The sequence below is a fragment of the Octopus sinensis genome, linkage group LG6 (assembly GCF_006345805.1).
Source record: "Octopus sinensis linkage group LG6, ASM634580v1, whole genome shotgun sequence".
In the NCBI taxonomy this organism is placed as follows: Eukaryota; Metazoa; Mollusca; class Cephalopoda; order Octopoda; family Octopodidae; genus Octopus; species Octopus sinensis.
In genome coordinates this window covers 83,431,766-83,452,484 of record NC_043002.1, presented here as the reverse complement: position 1 = coordinate 83,452,484, position 20,719 = coordinate 83,431,766, and the positions used below count along the sequence as shown (strand labels likewise).

At 38.0% G+C, this 20,719-nt stretch overlaps 1 protein-coding gene across 2 annotated transcripts in view; it reads right to left on the bottom strand.

Annotated features, from left to right (window-relative positions):
* LOC115212781 (N-chimaerin) overlaps positions 1 to 20,719 on the bottom strand; it is a 176,824-nt gene that overhangs the window by 129,126 nt on the left and 26,979 nt on the right. The window contains exon 1 of one of the 2 annotated variants that reach the window (XM_029781468.2): positions 862 to 1,011. The exons of the other annotated variant lie outside the window; for it this stretch is intronic. Coding sequence (XP_029637328.1) covers positions 862 to 925 — 64 coding nt within the window. The 5' untranslated portion in view covers positions 926 to 1,011. Of the gene's footprint in view, positions 1 to 861; positions 1,012 to 20,719 lie in introns of those variants that run through there. 2 annotated transcript variants of the gene reach the window in all.

Sequence of the window (20,719 nt, the reverse complement as noted above, 5' to 3'; positions counted from 1 at the left end):
ACAAAATATGTTTGTACAGGCTCCACATCAGTGAGTGAAACACTTTGGTTTCAAAATTCTGTTAAAATAAATAATAGCGACGATAAGTGTTTAAAAACTGTTATTGCCTGTATTGGTCTGTTTGATAGCCAACATTATTTGTGGCCAAGGGGTATATATATATATATATATATATTATATATATATATATATAATATATATATATATATATATATATATATATATATATATATATATGTATATATATATAATATTTGGTTGCCTGCTACAAATTCAATTTAGTGTTTGCATATGTAATCCAGTCATACTTATAATCAGATAATTTATATAAGCGATAAACCCTTGGATTCTAGGAGACTAGTGTTGGTGTGAATCATGTTGGCATACTAATGTATCATACTTTAGATATTTTACAAACCAACAAGAATTAAAAGGCTTGTAAGTATCTGGTAGAAATTGTACCTAAAATCAGTTAACCATTGAATAGCCTCTCAGTTAATATACTGACAAAACTAACACTGCATCTTTAAGTTTACTCTCTTCCCTTATTACTAAATCTAGTGTGTTGGACAAACATTATGAAGTAGTGTTGTTTTAGTATGCTATCCTAAACTTGAAATATATATTATCCCAGTCCTTAAGAGGAAGTGCATGGACTCATGATCGAAAGATTGTGCTTTTGATACCTGGATCAGACAAAGAATTGTGTCCTTGAGCAAAACACTTAATTTCACATTGCTCCAGTTCACTCAGCTGGTGAAAATGAGTAATCCCGTAATGGGCCCCATTTAGGGAGGAATATATATACCAGAGAAACTCAGAAACTGGCCCTATGCCCATTAAGGAGTAATGTGCACTAACCATAACAGTCCTTAAGATGGTATTGGTTTGAACAAAGATTTGGTTTAACTAATACAGAAATCATTATCTTCTATCTTTAACTTCAAATATGATGCTGTTTGTTGCTTCTGTACTGTGGTACTACTGAACCGGAGAGAGAACCATGACTGCTTAAAAAGCCACTGCAAACAGATAAACAAAACATGAACGTAAATGGTGTTGAGACAGTTAATTCACTTGGGCTAATATATCATTTAGAACATAATCAAAATATCAAAAGACAAACATCATCATTATTATCATTGCTTTAATATCCATATTTCCATGTTTGTAAGGGTTAGACAAAGTTTCTTGGGTCAGACTTTCTACAGCTGGATGCTTTTCCAGGCACCAACCCTCATCTGCAAGGTAATATTTCCCCTAGCCTTTTGAACACTAACAGCTCAATACCCAGACATTTTCATGAAAGACTGCAGGACATTTATGTATGAATGTCGACTTTTCTTACAATAAGAGCACAAAAATATCAAAACAAGGACACACACACCCACACATACAGTTGGCTCAAGACTATAGCAAAAGACGTTTTTCCAAGGTACCATGCATAAGGACTGAACCTCAAACCGCACTGTTGCGAAGCAAACAACATAATCACACATCCAAACTCATAATTACTTTGATGCCTGTTATTTTATTTTACTTTGTGCTTCTTGATGTTGCTTTCACAAGCAATGGAAAACATCACAGCACAATCTCTTCACTGTTTATTCTGTCTGTTCAAGCCAATTTATAAAAGCACTAATATAAGATCATATTTTTACTACTTCCTCTAGCATTTTTCACAACTTATCTCAATATCCCATAGTCAAATTGTAAAGCAGCTGCTCAACTAATTTTCTATTCCCTACCTCCAGCCCCCTCCCCTGATCCATTCTCCCCATGTAGTCATAGGCATTCAGTCTTCCATGCAGTCCTTCAGATAACACTTGATATCTTAACTTCCAGGCCCCTTACACTTATTGAAATTTAGTTTATTCCTTGAATGTTCATGGTACACCAAGCATATCATTCGTGCTCTATTCTTTTTCAATTGCTAAAATAGACAATTCAAACATCAAAACTCTCACCACCTATGATCTGCATTGATGTTTTACAAAAACAAAACAACTAAACAAACCCCGTTCTAAATTCATGTCTGAACCAGTTAATAAGAACCCTTTTATGAAACACAGTCGCTTGTACATACAGTATTAAAATTTTCAAGTAAGAAATTGCTGTTTCAACTCTGTCAAGTAGAAAAGGAAGAACTTAAACGACTAATGAGAAAGCCTGAAAGTAGAAGCAACACATGTAACAGCTCAGGTTTCACAAGTTCATCAAGAGTTTATTTCTAGTCTCTGCTAACGAGCATTTTGGAACAAAGTTAGCTGATAGTCATTTAATATTTTGCCTTTTACTTAATAAAATTAATTTTACATCTTATCAATTTATATTAAATTTTTTTTTAGTTTTTTTTTTTTTTATCACTAATTCTTTTCAAAGGGAAAAATTATAACATAGATTAAGTTTCAACAAACTCAGTGTGATTATATATGCACAGACACAAGCATGACTATTTAGTTCAGCTGTTCACTTTCCAGCCATGTGCTTTCAGATTCAGTCTAAACTAAAATCTTGGATCCATCAAGGAAGCTTCTTTGTAGTCATTTGACTTGCTAGAAATATCAGCTAAATCCTCTTTAAATCACATGACCTTATACGTTATAAAAAGGTGAAAAAGACTTTGGATAATGTAGTACTAGATAAGGAGGGACTTCTCTTGGTTAATCCTGATCATGTATGTGCATATTCAGGCCTATCTTGTTATTATAGACATGGATCAACAAATGCCATGTGAGTGACAAGACAGAAACAGCGGGAAGCCCATCATGCATGTGTGTGTACGTGTGTGTGTGTGCACGAGCGTGCACGCACATGTTCATATCTGTCTATATCAATATTTGTATATGAAAAAATGAAAATGAAAATCGAAATCGATCAACATCAATGAAAATTGTAGCTGTGATACCAGTGCCGATGGCATGTAAGAGAACCATCCGAACGTGACAGTTGCCATTGCCGCACCGACTGGCCTCCGTGCTGGTGGCACGTAAAATGCACCATCCGATTGTGGCCATTGCCAGCCTCGTCTGGCCCCCGTGCCGGTGGCACGTAAAAAGCACCATCCGATCGTGGCCGTTTGGCAGCCTCGTCTGGCACCTGTGCAGGTGGCACATAAAAAGCACCCACTACACTCACGGAGTGGTTGGCGTTAGGAAGGGCATCCAGCCGTAGAAACATTGCCAGATCAGACTGGGCCTGGTGCAGCCTTCTGACTTCCCAGACCTCAGTTGAACCGTCCAACCCATGCTAGCATGGAAAACAAACGTTAAACGATGATAATGATGGCTTGAAAAAAAAAAGCAAAAACAATGTCTGTGTTTATATTCCATAACTTAGAAATGACTTAAGTATTAAAAAAAAAAACACTAAATAAGAACTGAACTTTAAAAAGAAATTCACACTGGAATCAAGCTGAACGACTAAAACTCTTGAAGGCAATGCCCTAGCATGGCTGCAGTCTAATGACTAAATAATAATTACAAGTTTAATTGGTTCAGCAATAATTTACTTTTAATGACCTTACTAATTTTCCCAAATTTCTGTTACAATGTTTTTATTTCTATTCGTTATAAGTGCTGGCATTACTACAATGAACAGTGCCAGCCTTCTTATTCTGCTCTTAGAAGTATTTGTGTTTAAGAAAAGGTCAGCAACAGTCAGTAAAAGAGATACTTTAAAGAAATGTTACAAAATGATATAAAACCTAATTCACTATCTACTGAATTGAAAAAAACATTCTGAAGACTAAACCAACTCAAAAGTTGTCCATGTGTTCCTGTTTTATCAAACAACTTGAATACAATTCTGTTTCTATATATACTGGGTTATGTTTTACTAGTAACTGCTACTCTAAATGACAAAATCATTGTAACTTAAATTCTCAACTAAATTATCTAACACGCACACACATATGACGGAACGCACGCATCCATTTCTAAGTAAGATTGTTCTTAATATATATATATATATATATATATATACCTACACACACGATACTAGGTTACTAACAGTTTTCAACTAATTAGTGAATTTTATTTGCTTTTATTTGAGGACTTCAAAAGAACAATTTTGTTTCACATATAAGATGAAGGAGGTGAAATCTGAATTTGTAATGTAGTTTTTCTATGTATTTATGTGAGTTGTGTTTAAGTGGCTGCTCAATTACAGTTTTTGACCAATAGTGATATAGGTCCCACCCACCTCAAATAATGACTTCCTCTCACTTCATTCTCTTGTGCTAATACAAAACTTTTAGTGTATTTGTGTGTGTGTGTGGAAGAAATATTATGTGCGTCACTGTGTACAGGGAAAGATTTTGGAACTCTCTCTCTTTCTCTATCTATCTATCTATCTATCTCTCTCTGCACCATAAATGCAAAAACTAGAAAGTCATGACTAAATCTGAAACAAAATTTTCACAAAAAAAATCATTTTGTTTTCTTTTAAACAAGCACACACCTATATTTCTGTATTTCTACTCTATGCTATCCATAATGTATGACTCTGAAAATTTGGAAATTTACATATAAATTGCAAGAACTTTTTTATGCATGCTTATAGAAATTCATGACCTTAAATAATGAAGCAGTCAACCATGAAGTCAGAATCATTAATGTGAGAAGGACACCCATCAAGATACACTGAGTCATGTAGTGTAGTGGTGTTCTTTGTGGTCATTCTTTTATTATTATTACTATGATTATTATTGTTATTATTATTATTTGGAGTCACTGTAAAATAACCTGAACAGTCGTAGGTTGTAACTCCAAATAAAGAATAATGTCACAGTTATTTGTCCATATGATCTTCACACCAAAGAGGTTCATATCATGTATGATAAAACTGTGTTACAAGTTATGGTACTGTGGGATGACGTCAGCAGCTGGACGTCAGCAGCCGGGTGCGTTGACCGGAAGCGGGGCAAGCGGAAGGGGTCAGCTGTCAGGCGTGCGCAGGGAGCAGAAATCGCCCTTTCCAACGTGGGTCGTGGAGGTGACAAGACGTGCGAGGACGTCGCTAAGGGTTTGGGCTAGCAACTGCTATCGTTAGTGTTCGGATCGGGGCTGTGAGGAAGGACTAGTCATCTCTGGAGGGTCTCCGTCACTACGAAGAGAAGGTAGGTGCCTCTATATTCAAATCGCGCACTCACTACAGGTACTACCGCACAACAGTTAAATGTGTGCTTGATAGAGTAAAGCAGAATCGGAATTCATGTGGTTTGGTGGCGTTCATTCCCATTACATGGCACTGTGAACAGGTGTCGCCTATACTCGCCTTGGGTTGTTCAATTTTCTGAGTGGATTTTGTAAATAGAAACTGCAAGAAGCTTGCTTAGTGTGTGTGTGAGAGAGAAAGAGAGAGAGAGAGAGAGGAGAGAGAGAGAGAGAGTGCATGTAGAATATTTAATCTGTGATTATTAGTTTGGAAAAGTATATTTTGGCAAACTAATGAATATTTTACTCATTATCAGACTTGTCTTTCAGTACTTTATTTTAAGTGGCCAGATACATAGCTTCTTTTAAATTTGCCACACCCTGGAATATTGACATATGTATGCATGCGTGCATGTGTATATATAGGCGCAGGAGTGGCTGTGTGGTAAGTAGCTTGTTTACCAACCACATGGTTCCGGGTTCAGTCCCACTGCGTGGCATCTTGGGCAAGTGTCTTCTGCTATAGCCCCGGGCCGACCAATGCCTTGTGAGTAGTTTTGGTAGACGGAAACTAAAAGAAGCTTGTCGTATATATGTATATATATATGTGTGTGTGTGTGTGTGTGTGTGTGTGTGTGTGTGTGTGTTTGTCCCCCTAGTATTGCTTGACAACCAATGCTGGTGTGTTTACGTCCCCGTCACTTAGCGGTTCGGCAAAAGAGACCGATAGAATAAGTACTGGGCTTACAAAGAATAAGTCCCGGGTTCGATTTGCTCGATTAAAGGCGGTGCTCCAGCATGGCCGCAGTCAAATGACTGAAACAAGTAAAAGAGTAAAAGATATACATATATATATATATATATATATATTTACACACACACACACACACACACACTAATGAATATATGTATATATATATATATATATATATATATATATATATATATATGATCATCATCATCATTACTTTAATCATCACTTTCCATGCTTGCATGAGTTAGATGGAGTTTATTGAGACAGATGTTCTATGGCTGGATGCCCTTCCTGTTGCCAACCCTTACCTATTTCCAAGCAAGGTAATATTTCCCAATGGCTAATCATGTTTTCACAGAATATTGAAAATGGATGACACTGCTTGTATGACAGTGACACTCGTTTACAACTACCATGTAATGTCACGACAAGGAGACACAAATGTACACTTGCACTCACACACATATGTATATTTAAATATACAACAGGATTCTTTCAGTTTTCGTCTCTTAAATCCGCTCACAAGGCTTTGGTTAACCCAGAAAGACACCTGCCCGAGGTGTCCCACAGTAGGATTGAACCAAAAACTATGTGGTTGGGAAGCAAACTTCATAACCACATAGCCATGCCCATGCGTATCATAAATACTTTGACAAAAGTAAATCCACCAACCAATGTCCCTCTAATTCTTTCTTCAGTGGGCATACATAGAAATTTGCTACTACTGTGCAAATGTTGTCTTTGTGTGCACAACCATGTGAATAACCATCACTCAAATTTCTTCAATTACAAAAAAAATCTAATTTCATCTTGAAAACATTTTTATTCTTTTACTCTTTTACTTCTTTCTGTCATTTGACGAAGGCTATGCTGGGATATCACCTTGAAGGTTTTTCAGTCGAACAAATTGACTCCAGGACTTTTTTTTTAAAGCTAGTACTTATTCTATCAGTCTCCATTGCTGAACCACTAAGTTACAGGGATGTAAACACACCAACACCAATTGTCAAGTGGTGGTGGGGGACAAACACAGAAACAAAGACACACACATACATACATATACACACAATGGGATTCTTTCAGTTTCTGTTTATCAAATCCACTCACAAGGCTTTGGTTGGCCCGACGCTATATATAGAAGATACTTGCTCAAGGTGCCACGCAGTAGACTGAACCCAAATCCATGTGGTTGGGAAGTAAGCTTCTTATAAATCATGTGCACACACATGCACAAAGCCTAGGGGAAACACTGCCTCTAACCCATGTCAGCATGAAAACTTACATTTTAAAATATACAGAACTAGTGATCATTCAAATCTATTTCAATTGTGGCCATTTCCATAATTCTATTATAACATTTTATACATTTTATTAAAAAAAAAAAGAAGAGTTTTAGAGGAATCTTAGATATTTATTGAAACGGTTAAGTCAGACCCAGCTTAACTCATGTTTCTATTATATTCAGTGACAGAGTTTTACCTTAAAATCAGTAAAAGTTGTTGAAGGAGAGTAACACAATGCTAAGTTTAGGAAGAAAAGTACAATGGAAATAACAACAGATGGATATTATAGATAGTTTTTGTTCAAGATTAGCTGCAGATAAGCTCTGAATGAGCAGACCTACAATGATAGATATCCCAGCCTGACTATCCTGTCTTTATTTCAGGTAGTGTATCTAGGACTACATTATCTGTTTCTTTCCTTCTATTTTTTAAAATAGTAAGTATGATAAAGAAAAGATTTAGTTGCTATTTCTAGCTATGTAAAGTCTCTTTTGGAGTAAAGTTGGAGAATAGCTAGGATATTTCAAATATGATTTGGTAAAAACAGACATTCTAACAACAATGCAATGACGCAGCAGAGATTGAAGAATTTTTCAATAAAGGATGGATAATGGCTTTCTTTGACTTTGAAATATTTGTGGGTGTGTGCAAAGAGAGTACTTGTCAACGGAGCCAAAATATGGACTATGAAGGAGCTTCAATAACGCCTTGGATGATATGCATGAGGTTTCTCATGATGACTCAAAACATCTCGTGGTATGAGTAAAAGACCAAAGAGGAGATTCATAAACACAATTCTATCTCTACTATTGTTACTCACCAAAGGGTAGGCTTTGGTATCCACTGCTATCATGCTAGATACTGAGCTGTACAGGATGCAATATTTTGGAGACTTCTGCACCCTAACAGATGATGGCAAATACTGAAACGACATTGATGTTATTGGTAGACGCACAACATGAAGTTGGGGACCTGCCAAAACCAATGGGAGATAGAGATACCTGGTGCAACATGATGAAACAGATCTCAATTGTAGCCACTTGAAGAGGAAGGGTAGCTTCCTATTTAAAGTTAAATGGTTATGTTCAAGATGCCTGTGATTCAAACAGGAATGTGGTACCAGAAATATTAAAACAATAACAAAGTCAGAACCTCAAGATTGCAAAACAAACTTCTTAATCACTGCTTAATACACAATAAAAAGCCTGTAATGGATTTTGGGATGAAATACAAGACTTATCAGCTGGTAGTCCAATTACCTTATCTATTCAGATATTTAACTGCTACCTACAAAAAGAGTGAAGGCGCATGGCTCAGTGGTTAGAGCGTCGAGCTTACGATCATGAGGTTGAGAGCTCGAATCCCGGACCGGGCTGCATGTTGTGTTCTTGAGCAAGACACTTTATCTCACGTTGCTCCAGATAACTCAGCTGTAGAAATGACTTGCGACGTTATGGGTACCAAGCTGTATTGGCCTTTGCCTTTCCCTTGGATAACACTGGTGGTGTGGAGAGGGGAGGCCAGTATGCATGGGCGACTGCTGGTCTTCCATAAACAACCTTGCCCAGACTTGTGACTAGGAAGGTAACTTTCTAGGTGCAATCCCATGGTCAGTGTCGTGACCAAAGGGGGTCCCGACCGACCTACAAAAAGAGTGCCTATACTTTGTTTAGATATTGATATGGTTGCAGGGACAACCATATTGTTAAAGTTCATTTAACAACAGTAGGATTTTAGAGACAATCCCATTGTGAGAGGCAAGATTCTCCATTAACCCTTCTATTTTGACTTAAATCACCCACAGTATATAAGATTGCTATACACCTATAGTGTATAACAATCTTAAAGAGAATAAGCAATAGTTCAGACCTAAATAATTTACGTTCTTTATTATTTAGTTTTAGTACTAAGCACAGACATGGCTGTGTAGTTAAAGAGTTCACAAGCATGTAGTTTAGGGTTTAGTCCAACTGTGTGGCATTTTGAGCAAGTGTCTTCCACTATGGATCCAAGCTGGCCAATGCCTTGAGAGTGGATTTGCTAGACAGAAACTCAAAGCCAATTATGTGTGTTTACATTGTCTAAAAAGCCCATTGAGCTACAGATTATGTTGCTGTAATTTCCTCTGTCAATAGGTCATCCAATGTCTTTGCACCCAAGTAGATGTGTTGAATAAGATAAGCCTTACTTGAAAAATAAATGAAGGTTAAGCAACAAGGACATCTAATTGTAAAATCATGCCTAAATAATATATTTGTCTAACCCATACTAGCTTGGAAAAAAGTACATAAAAACAAATGAATAAATTACCACAACCTGAACCTTTCGAGAGAGATCACAGGATATGGTAAGTCACAATTCAAAGTAATTCTTCAGAATTAAAGCGAGTCATACTAAGCTACAGATTAATAGTATTATGCAGATAAGAAATCAGTCTCTGCACCTCTAGGTAAGAGGTAATAGTCTCAATCAGATACCATTTTAGTAACAACAGCTTAGTAAACTAGGGCATGTAATTTCTCAATCAATTAGGCATCCAGACAGTTAAATTAACATATAAGTGATCGAATATTCCACAGACACATATACTTTTCACATAATGATCTGATTGAATCAGTTGTGGTACAATACATAAGAAAGCTGGACCTTAGAATTGTAAGTGCAATCTGTCTCATGGATTTCCTCAGCATCCATCTTGCCAAATTTTGTTATATGGATTGGATCAAACCAAGGCTTCCCCAAAATCAATCCCCTCCTCACCGTGGTGGGGAAGGTGGCAACGGGTAGTGTCAGAGCTATGCCGTCGGGAACTTCGGTTCCTGGTAGGGCCACCCAAGGCGGATTGGTCTGACACTGAGTGATATTAGGGCCACAACCCGGCAGACGGGGCTCTGGTGAAAATCCTCAGAGTGTCTGTTTCGGCAACCGGTGGCTCCTCGGTCGTTCTGTCCCTGCGGACAATCTGCATCAAACAGGATGTCTCTACATGCGGGATTGTTGGGGATCGCTCGTGAAATTCATATTCCCATGAAACTTCTTCCACTGCCATGGTTCAAGATGCCTCGAGGGTGGTGGAAGAAGCCGACTCAACTCGCCCAGGGTGAATGACGTCACAAGTGAAAGTAAGTAAGATCAAACCAAGACTAAAGTAAAGACACTTGTCCAAGGTGTCTCACACAGTAGGATCAAAACCAGGATCCCATGATTGCAAAGCAAACTTCTTAACCACTGCCTAATACACAATAAAAAGCCTGCAATGGATTTGGAGCTTTAACACAAGATTTATTAGCTGGTAGTCCAATACATTATCTATATTAAAATTTAACTTCTACTTACAAAAGGAGTGACTATATTTTGTTTAAACTTTGATACTGCTGCAGGCACAGCCACACTGTTATAAGTTCATTTAGCAACTATGGGTTTCAGACTTTGCCGGTTCTTTGAGAATGTGTTCTCTATCTTAGCCTTAGGTCTACCAAAACCTTGTAAGTGAAATTTGGTTGATGGAAACAGTGTGGCATCCAACTTCTGTTACTGGGAGGAAGATTTAATCAATCACCTCAAGAAGAGTTTCTCTCTCTAGTCTGAGCATAACTTCCTCTCCCACACCCAACAGTCTCAGAGACCTTGAAATAAAAATCATGTGTTGCTGCTCTCCTCCTCTGATCAAACAATTAAAGAAAGGGAGAATATTGAAGAGTTAACACAGATACAAGTGACTATGGTAGGTAACAAGTGAGGAAACAGTGAATGCAGACAATTACTTTGAAGCACAAATTATAGGAAGTGAGATTTGACTTGGGCATACTACGCTTGGCTAGAGACCTTGATAATATTGAATTCAACAGCTCTAATTCCATCATGGTTTTTCTAAATCTAGAGATTATATATGTGTGTCATATAAGAAAATAGATCACAAATATTTGTATATGTTTGGAAGCCATTCTAATGACTGTTAATGAAAAGAAAAGATTTGATATAGTGTAAAAGGAACTGGTTGCTTTGAACACTTAAAAGTGTTTGCAGTGAGAGAACTAGTATTGTTGTTAGTCCGAGATCAGAAGGGCTTCTTTTTCCTAGAGATGGCGTATACATTTGTGAGCTTTTGTAGAGAATGAATGGTTATAAATTTTAATATGTATCTGGTTCTGGGGCACACTGTTAGAGAGACCTACATGCTTGAAGAAATGAAGTAAGAAAATAATCTAGTGAACTCAGCAACTGGCAAAATAAGAGATTAAATAAGAGAAGGTTCTAAGGTAGCAAGAATGGTAAGACAGGGAAAATTTTTTAGTGTTACAAGTGGGATAGGTGAAGAAGACAAGTAGATTGAAGTGGTGTTGACCTTGACAATGAGATGCTGTTAATAGAACTGTATTGATTGAATAGGAGAGAAAAAGAAGACTGTCTGAAGTTCATGGATAAGCATTTAGGAAATAGTCAGTGGATGGGTTGGTGGGTGTCTTTAGAATGCATGGCTGCAGCTGAGAAAGTAAAAGAGTATTTTTTGGCAGTCAGCTTGGCAATGCACTGACTGCAAGTGCATTTTGCATTCCCTATGTCTGCTTGCAGTAATGATGGGAAGTGACAGAAGATTGCCAGTTGGTATATATTAATTGGTAGTTTCCATGCTTTGAAAGTCCTGGTTTTTGTTTTTGATCTGCTTTGTTTGTTTGTTTGTTTGTTTTTCCTAAATATTTTTTTAATGTTGTTGTTGTTGTTGTTCACACAGCAACAACAACTGAAGAAAATTTTCAGATCAACTTACTAACATTAACCTTGTTTCTAACACTAACTCCTCTGACATTTACATACATTATTGTTCATAACATTTATCTAAAAAAGAGTTTTAAACATGGTTATTTAGGTAAAAGTAGAAATTAACATCAATCATTAAGAGTACACACACACAGACATACAATCTCACTGCACATTTTGAAATTACTTTAATGGTTATATTATTTTTCAGGCGCCACCATCCAAGCTGTTGCCCGCCTAATAATAATAATAATAATAATAATAATAATAATGACGATGACGGCGGCGGCGGCAACGACGATGACAACAACAATAATAATAATAATTTCATGTGATTAATTTCTCTACTCAGTACAATTACATCATGACATTACTAGTTTTTTTTTTTTAATCCGAGATTCAGCTTTGATTGAGCAAACCTATGATCAGATATGATCCAGCCATGACACTCCTGTCTTTTGTATATCTACCGCTACACTACCCAATATACCTTTCCTTTAAGACATTAGGGTGTGCTATTTCTAGTAAAGTGAGAGCTCACAGAGACATTTCCTTGATGGCAGTAATGTAATTATAATTAAACTCTTTCTACGATAGGAAGGGATTTAATCAATTATATCAACTCCAGAACTTGACTAGCACTTTATGGTAATGACACTGAAAAGATGAAAGGTGAAGTTGACTTTGATGGGGTTTGAACTCAAAACATAAATGAGCCACAAGAAATATTTGTGTTCAGCTTCCAAGCAACTGTGCCAATCCACCACTCTTAAACATAAGCAATTTCCCGATATTACAAATATGTATTTCAAATTCCATTGAATTTGAAATGATGACGTCAGGTCAGCAATGCTTGGGCACTGGACAAGTGCATGTAGGGCCGTCTTGTCCTGCACGCATCTCAAACATGCTTGGCTGACAGCACTTCCATGCCTGTAAAGTTTATCTCACAGGCAAAGCTCCCTGGTAGCACTGCCAAGCGAGAGATTTTTGGAAATAATCCATCGGTCGTAGGTCGAAAGTTCTCCGGAAAAGAATGGTTAGTTATCTTCATTGACACTCAAGGTCTCCTCAAGAACACTGTCTCACTTTTCCTCCACTAATCCTCTATAAAAAGCTAAAGTGGACGTTCCACCTATCACAGTGTCCAATTGGCTAAGGGCTGTGAGCACCTGAAGACATTCCACTTTCCAAATGCTCCCTCTCTGCCTCTGTTTTACCCAAAGTCAACTAAAATGGTATCTGATTGAGACTGTTAAAGAAATTAGCTGCAGAAATATGTGTCTGGTGAATGGTGACCACACCTGTTCACTGTCAAGGAAACACTGGAGATGCCGTAACCTCAGTGCATGTCTGCACATCATCAGCCATGGCATGCCCAGGCCACCACTCAATTATATTGTACAAGTTTTGTCTTGGTATATAAAAGGTGCGCTACAGCAAATATTCTGCTCAATACCACAGATTCATTTGTCAGTTGCTTAACCAGTTGAGAATGTCCCTTGGTGGCTGATATGTGCATCTCTGATCATGAGAAGTTGTGAGAGAGCAACATAGCCTTGTCTTGAAAGATAATTGTTTAGGGTTTGAATATATTTCACCTCTGGAAACATGGGTGTTTTGTTCATTATCCTTAAAAAAACTCTATTCAAGGATTTTTTGTGCAGGATGGACTACTCGAGCTGAAGAAAATTCTAACTGGGCCCCACTTGCAAGGTAATGTGCTGTTTATCTTGATATGAGATCACCATTATGCGCACGGATGGGTAGCCATAATAGGCATATTGGGCTTTGTATATTTGTACCCCAGTGTCACTCTGATGGCATGCGCTGGTTTCTCACTCAATGATGATAATAATAATAAAAATTTTAGTAGTAATCTCTACTAAAGGCATAGCAGGTGGGATGTGCAAAACTGATGGGATGTGCACAACCAATGGCATATCCACAGCTGATGGGATAAATGCAACTGATGGGATACATGCAACTGATAGGATACATACAGCAGATGGGATATGCATAGTCGATGGGATATGCACAACTGATGACATGAGCATAGCTGGTGGGATGTGCACAGCTGATGGGATGTGCATAGCTGATTGGATATGCACAACTGATGGGATATGTACAGTGGATAAGATATGCACAACTGATGGGATGAGCACATGGGATGCTCACACAGCTGATGGGATGCACACAGCTTTAGCATACTTGTAGCCAATAGGATATGCATGGTTGATGGGATATGTATGGCAGATGGGATGCAAACAGCTGACTGGATATGAACAGCTGATGAGATACAAACAACTGATTGCATACATGCAGCCAACGGAATACACACAGTTGATGGGATATGCACAGTGGATGGGATATGCACAGCAGATGGGATGCAAACAGCAGATTGGATATGAACATTTGATGGGATACATGCAACTGATGGGATACACACAGCTGATGACATACATGTAGCTGATGGGATATGCACAGCTGACAGGATATGCACAGCCAATGGGACACACACAGCTGATGTGATACATGCAGCTGATGGGGGACACACAGTTGATTGGATAAGCACAGATGACGGGATAAGTGCAGCTGATGTGATACACACAGCTGAATCATAAGCTAGTAGATCAGCATCCTAACAATTTGAGTGCTGACATGATTGGGTAATTAAGAAGGTCAGCAAATGTATTCCACTATAGTCTAAGAGTGGTCAAAGTATTGTGAGAGAAATTTGATAGGCAGAAACTGTATGGAAGCCTGTTGGATGAACTACTCTTGTTGCTGGATGATTAATTTAAGCCATCACATTGTGTGAAACCAACACCTGGCACCTGCTTGCCATTAGTGGAATACATTCTGATACAACTATTTAGGGTATGTCTTCTGTTAGAAACTAACCTACCCACTCCCTCCCACCAGTCACAGATGCTCTGAATAAAGCCATGGATGCTGCTCTTCCTTCTCTGACTAAGCAATTAAAAATAGAAATTAAAACAGCAGAGACATTCAGCTAAGAAACTGCTGATCAAAGGAATACTTGACAAAGTTCTAAGTTTCTTCTAAACTAAATTATGTAATTACAATAACTTAATTCAAACTAATTAACCAAATTGAAAAAAATAAATAAATAAACTAGCAATATTCATTACACAGGATTGGTCCAGCTACAAAGATATTTTAATAAATAAGCATGAAACTTTTGATATTTTATGGATATAGGAGAGATTATGTTCTTACCATTCCCAAAAGGAATTTGCAATTTAAGTGAAATGAAGCAGTACCGTTGGACTAAGAACTTCTCATCAACACCTAAACAACTGTCACATTTATAAAGATAAGGATATTATTTATAAATGAAGCCCATCCTGAACAGACTCGAGTTATCTTGTAAAAGTTTATTGTCTGATTAGGATGGCTGAATGGTGAACTGACAGTGTTGCCAGAGTACTAGAAGAAATGCACTGGCAGTATTTATTCCAGTACTTTGAATTCTGAGTTCAAATTTCACCAAGGACAACTTTGCTTTTCGTTCTGCTGGGTTCAATAAAGTACCAGTCTTGAGCAGTAGACTAGCGGAATCATTAGAGTGTGGCACAGAATCTGTAACAGTATTTGTTCTGGCTCTTAGCATTCCGAGTTCAAATCCCACCATGACCTATGTGAGTGATAGACTTCATCTGTCACCTTGTTTAACATCACCGCCTTGGGTGCTTTTAGTAGAGTTCATTCTGTTGCAAGTATTTAGGACAGATCTCTCTCTCTCTCTCTTCCTCCCATCAATCTCAAAGGCTAAAGGGTCACAGGTACTGCTCTTCCCTTCTGACTAAAAAATAAAAAAAGAGATATGCAGTTTGTGTTCTGTCACCAGAAATGCGTTTTCTCAGTGGTAAATAAATGACCCAGTCCACCTAGCTGTAAATAGGTGCCACAATGTATAAACAACTCACCATTTTTCCAAGCTTTTTGTTTCTTCTAGCTGAGTTAATAGACCCATGGTTTATAATATTCCAGCTGTGATCATCCCATCCTTTGGGATGATCACATGGTTCCGTGTTCAGTTCCACTGCCTGGCACCTTGGGCAAGTGTCTTCTACTATAGCCTTGGGGCGACCAAAACCTTGTGAGTGGATTTGGTAGATGGAAACTGAAAGAAGCCCATCGTATATATATATATATATACATATATGTATGTATATGTATGTATGTGTATATGTTTGTGTGTCTGTGTTTGTGTCCCCCAACATCGCTTGACAACTGATGCTGGTGTGTTTACATCCCCGTAACTTAGCGGCTCAGCAAAAGTGGCTGATAGAATAAGTACTAGGCTTACAAAGAATAAGTCTTGGGGTCGATTTGCTTGACTAAAGGCAGTGCTCCAGCATGGCCACAGCCAAATGACTGAAACAAGTAAAAGAGAGTAAAAGAGAAAAAGAGAGTAAGTTTTAACAAAGTTTTTTTTTTCTCCTAAAACAATTAATTCAACTATGAAGTAGTACTTTGAACTTATTTTCAACTATTTAGAGCAAAAAATATATCGTGTGTTTTTGCCATAGGACATATAGTGATACAGGTCCTGTAAGCATGACCAAATAGTTAAAAAGTTTGCTAAGCAATAATGTAGTTCTGGATTTGATCCAAAAGTGTAGCACCTCAAGTAAATATCTTCTACTATAACTTCAAGTTGACCCAAATCCTGTGTTTAAATTGGGATAACTGATAGAAACTGTGCAGAAGCCGTCAGATGTTATTCAAAGGGTTAACCTAGCTACTTACAAGGTGATTCTGATAATGCATGAAGATTGTATAAAGAGAAGGTAGAAGGGTCTGTGTAATATACAGCCAATTGCACCAAGTCAAATAGCTCCATAGACCAAGCTGGAATATTCATTGCTGAAACCAACACGGCATTCATATTCAGGTAGTGTTATTATCCAGCTATAATTTAACTACCCTGTCCTCAAAACTGCTGGCCTAGTACCTAAATTAGAAACAATTATATCTTTATTTTCATCTTTAAATATAGCATTTTAGAGAGTATAGACAAATCAATACAGTAAGAAACAATAAGCTGAGATGTTATTAGTGTGTACCTATGGCTAAGACATTTTTGCTGTGGCTGTTTAGCCCTAAGTCAGCCCAGATCCAGTAGACCTGTGATTAGAAACATCGTAGCTGCGACCATCCTGTCCTTTACTCAGACATAGTGTATTGAGGACTACATTTTCCATTTAAGATGGCAAACTGTGATGAAAAGGATTAGGCTGCTATTTTCCTTGGTTAAGCTCAACACTTAACTCCTAACAGTCAAGTTAACTGAGCTTTATGTAGGCCTGTTAGTATCTTAGTAGAGCTACACTAAAAATTGCCACATATCCCTCAAGAAAAAATTAACTGAGTTAGGCAAGCTATTAAAGGAAGGATTGACATGTTAAAATGGTGACTGCAGGCTGGTAGGAAGGAGCACAATATGGATGACAAAAAGAGGAGAGACAAATGAATAATGACTGCATAAGCTGAGGTGGCATGCAACCAGCCAGCACCAAGGAGCAGATGCATGCATAGTAGCAGCAGAAAAGACAGAGGAAGAAGATAGACCTGTGAGAGAGAGCACTGAATGTTTATTGGTTGACTTCATGCCAATCAGTCAAGTAGCCTTTCTTTAGATGCAGTCTAGGATGTCTGTGAGGCAGTACCACCATCCCATATGTAGAAGCAGTAAGTACCCCACTGTCAGTTGCTCCTGAATTTATCCAGAGTTAAATAATACTTGCAGCTACAATAGAGTTATATATATAAACCCAGCTAAAATACGTACAAAAATGGTTAAAAATCCCAGTAGTGGATATGTAATACATAAAATAGCTACACTGAAAATGTACTTTTATATTTGGCAAATGTGGAACTAGGATTTATATACTCTTTACTCTTTTACTTGTTTCAGTCATTTGACTGCGGCCATGCTGGAGCACCGCCTTTAATCGAGCAACTCGACCCTGGGACTTATTCTTTTGTAAGCCCAGTACTTATTCTATTGGTCTCTTTTGCCGAACTGCTAAGTAACGGGGACGTAAACACACCAGCATCGGTTGTCAAGCAATGCTAGGCGGACAAACACAGACACACAAACACACACACACGCATATATATATATACATATATACGACGGGCTTCTTTCAGTTTCCGTCTTCCAAATCCACTCACAAGGTTTTGTTTGGCCAGAGGCTATAGTAGAAGACACTTGCCCAAGGTGCCACGCAGTGGGACTGAACCCGGAACCATGTGGTTGGTAAACAAGCTACTTCCCACACAGCCACTCATGTAAATACAAGGATGGTAATTCCAAAGAGGAACCTGTAAAACCCTGAAATAACCAATTGTTCTCGGAAATAATTTCCATGGTTCAATGTATTAAAAAGATAATAGTGTTAAAGTCTGCCGTGGTTGCCCAAACTTATTTCTATCTTATATACAAACAGAAAATAGATGGTTGTGTGGTGAGAAGTTTGCATCATCACCGCATGGTTCTGGGTTCAGCAATACTGCATGGCACTTTCGGTAAATGTTTAATATTACAGTCACAGGTTGACAAAAGCATTGAGTAGAATTGGTAAACAGAAACTGAAAGAAGCTCATCATATATATATATATATAACCCGTGGCCTCTACCTGGGACGTAGCTAGCCCACTTATGCATACCTTTCCTTCTTGTGACACAAACCCTACTTGTGAAGACCTGTTGAGGCAAGTGAAAATCAAAATCGAAATCGATCAACATCAATGGAAATTGTAGCTGTGATACCAGTGCCGGTGGCACGTAAGAGAACCATCCGAACGTGGCCGTTGCCAGTGCCGCCTCGTCTGGCACCTGTGCAGGTGACACGTAAAAAGCACCCACTACACTCACGGAGTGGTTGGCATTAGGAAGGGCATCCAGCTGTAGAAACACTACCAGATCAGACTGGGCCTGGCGCAGCCTTCTGGCTTCCCAGACCTCAGTTGAACTGTCCAACCCATGCTAGCATGGAAAACGGACGTTAAACGATGATGATGATGATACACACACACACACACACACCACACACACACATATATATACATACATAAAGACAGACATACACAAGGTGGGGCTAAAAAGCTTCTGGCTTTAAGAGTTTGTTTACATCCTCATAATTTAACAGTTCAGCAAAAGAAACCAATAGAATAAGAACCAAGCTTTAAAAGAAAATAAGTTTGGGGCTGATTTGTTTGACTAAACCCTGCAAGGCAGTGCCCCCGCATGGCCGCAGTCCAGTGAATGAAACAAGTAAAAGATAACAAATAAAAAAAAAATCAAAAGGAGTAAAATCAATTAATGATATTTAATTGTTGATTAAGGACCAGAATGGAATGAAAATGAAACATTTGATGTATGATGCAACTGCAAAGTATATTCTAGACAACAAGAGCAGTTTACATTTTGAAGTCCAAAGAAAATTTCATTTATTACAAAAATCACTCAACATCTATTTCTTCTCCTCATTCAATGTACATGCATTTGCAGGTGTGTACATGACACAAGGATAGATACATAAATAGCTAGCTAGCTAGGCATACACAGTGAAATAAGTTTGAACTCATTAGCAACAGTGTAGATAAATCTATAGCTAATATCAAGGCGGCGAGCTGGCAGAAATGTTAGCATGCCGGGCGAAATTCGTAGCCGTATTTTGTCTGTCGTTACGTTCCGAGTTCAAATTCCGGCGAGGTTGACTTTGCCTTTCATCCTTTTTGGGTTGATAAATTAAGTACCAGTTACGCACTGGGGTCGATGTAGTCGACTTAATCCCTTTGTCTGTCCTTGTTTGTCCCCTCTGTGTTTAACCCCTTGTGGGTAGTAAAGAAATATATAGCTAATATGTATTTCTTTTATTACCCACAAGGGGCTAAACATAGAGGGGACAAACAAGGACAGACAAAGGTATTAAGTCGATTACATTGTCCCCAGTGTGTAACTGGTACTTAATTTATCGACCCCAAAAGGATGAAAGGCAAAGTTGACCTCGGCAGAAATTGAACTCACAATGTAACAGTAGACGAAATACCACTAAGCATTTCGCCCGACGTGCTAACGTTTCTGCCAGCTCACCGCCTTAAAAAGTGATTGTGATGCATCGGCCGAGAGTTGAACCCGGATCGACTGCTTGGAAGGCAACCATAGGGCCAGATGAAGTCACTACCTAATTAAACTTTACATACACACACATACATACATATATAAAGAAGAGAGAGAGAGAGAGAAAGTGTAGTTAAATAACATTATATAGACATTTTAAGTGCTGTCAAAAGTCATGACCTTAAAATGGTAAAATCATTAGTTTGTAAAAGACAAAACCTGTAGTTTTCATGAGAGTTTGAGTAGGGATGTCTTTTAGAAATATCTCAAGAGTAAAATAGATTAATACAAAAAATATCTATGCCATTCATTGAAAATATATACATGAGGAACCTGTTCTAAGCACTAGATACAGTGATGAGGAGAGAGAGAGAGAGAGAGAGAGAGATAGAGAGAGAGAGAGAGAGAGAAAGAGAAAGAGAGAAAGAAAAATTTTGCACATGTGTCTATGTTTGTGTGAGGCAGCACGAGTATGTTTATGTGTGTGCATATATATGTGTATGTATGTATGTATGTATAAACATATATATATATATATTTGTCCAACCCATGCTAGCATGGAAAGCGGACGTTAAATGATGATGATGATGATGATGATGATGTATATATA